This window comes from Colobus angolensis, unplaced genomic scaffold (genome assembly GCF_000951035.1).
Source record: "Colobus angolensis palliatus isolate OR3802 unplaced genomic scaffold, Cang.pa_1.0 Scaffold77, whole genome shotgun sequence".
In the NCBI taxonomy this organism is placed as follows: Eukaryota; Metazoa; Chordata; class Mammalia; order Primates; family Cercopithecidae; genus Colobus; species Colobus angolensis.
The window spans coordinates 4,779,764-4,780,794 of record NW_012121487.1 but is presented as its reverse complement, the minus strand read 5'-3'; the positions used below and the strand labels follow the sequence as shown (position 1 = coordinate 4,780,794).

The following is a 1,031-nucleotide window of genomic DNA, read 5'->3' as shown; positions in this document are numbered from 1 at the left end:
ATTTTCACATAGGGATCCCTGTATCTGGGGTGCTCCTGGAGACCCAGCCCACAGGGGGCCAAGCGGTTGAAGGCGAGACGCTGGTCCTTGTCTGCTCCGTGGCTGAAGGCACAGGGTACACCACATTCTCCTGGCACCGAGAGGACACGCATGAGAGTCTGGGGAGGAAAACTCAGCGTTTCCCCAAAGCAGAGCTGGAGCTCCCTGCCATCAGAGAGAGCCATGCAGGGGGATACTACTGTACAGCAGACAATAGCTATGGCCCCGTCCAGAGCGCGCTGCTGAATATCACTGTGAGAGGTGAGTTTTCATCTCTATTGACCTTATTTATTCTCAGCAAACTTCCTCAAATTAAGAGTGGGTAAGGTAATTAACATTACCCTGTGATTCTTCTTTTTCTGTTTCCATTTTGCCATGCTCCACTGTGATAAACAATTTCTTCCATTAGAATATTAATAACTCAATCAGGTCAGAGTAAGGTCCTGTAGTGAGGTAATGCTGGCTGGGAGCCATTTTGCTTTTTGGAGGTGATTTTTTTTTTTTGTCTATGTTTGGACCCATTGTGTGTTAATCTCCAAGAGGAGCCTTCCCTCCTCGTTAGCAGTGTTTCTGGGTGGGGCACAGATCTGTCACCCTACACCTCTCCTTTCAGTAAATCATCCACACACATCAGACCAGCAGCCTCACAGAACCAAAAGCACGAGGCATTCCTTTCCTTCATTACTATAGTAGAATCCTGAGGGATTCTTGGCAGCCAAATCGTATGTGGGTCAGGAAACTCACAAGAAGCATGGAGAGCAGATACAGAGCCCCCTTTTGTCCATTGAGGAGAGAAGCCTTACTTTGGGATCTCACAGGTTTAGCTCATATAGGTCTCTTCCTCCATCCCTAAGAAGCCACACTGGGCCAAGCTATGTTCTCACTCAGCTACCTTGGCACTAAGGAAATGGTCTTTACTGGGCTTCAATTCCTCCCCAGTCGCAGGTTTGGTTGCATCCCTGGCAAAAAAAAAGAAAAAAGAAAGAAAGAAA

At 47.5% G+C, this 1,031-nt stretch overlaps 1 protein-coding gene across 1 annotated transcript in view; it reads left to right on the top strand.

The window, feature by feature from the left end:
* The window catches only part of FCRL4 (Fc receptor-like 4), a 27,801-nt gene that overhangs the window by 16,286 nt on the left and 10,484 nt on the right, over positions 1 to 1,031 (top strand). The window contains exon 6 of the mRNA XM_011928471.1: positions 13 to 300. Within this exon, the coding sequence (XP_011783861.1) occupies positions 13 to 300 (288 nt within the window). The remainder of the gene's footprint in view (positions 1 to 12; positions 301 to 1,031) is intronic.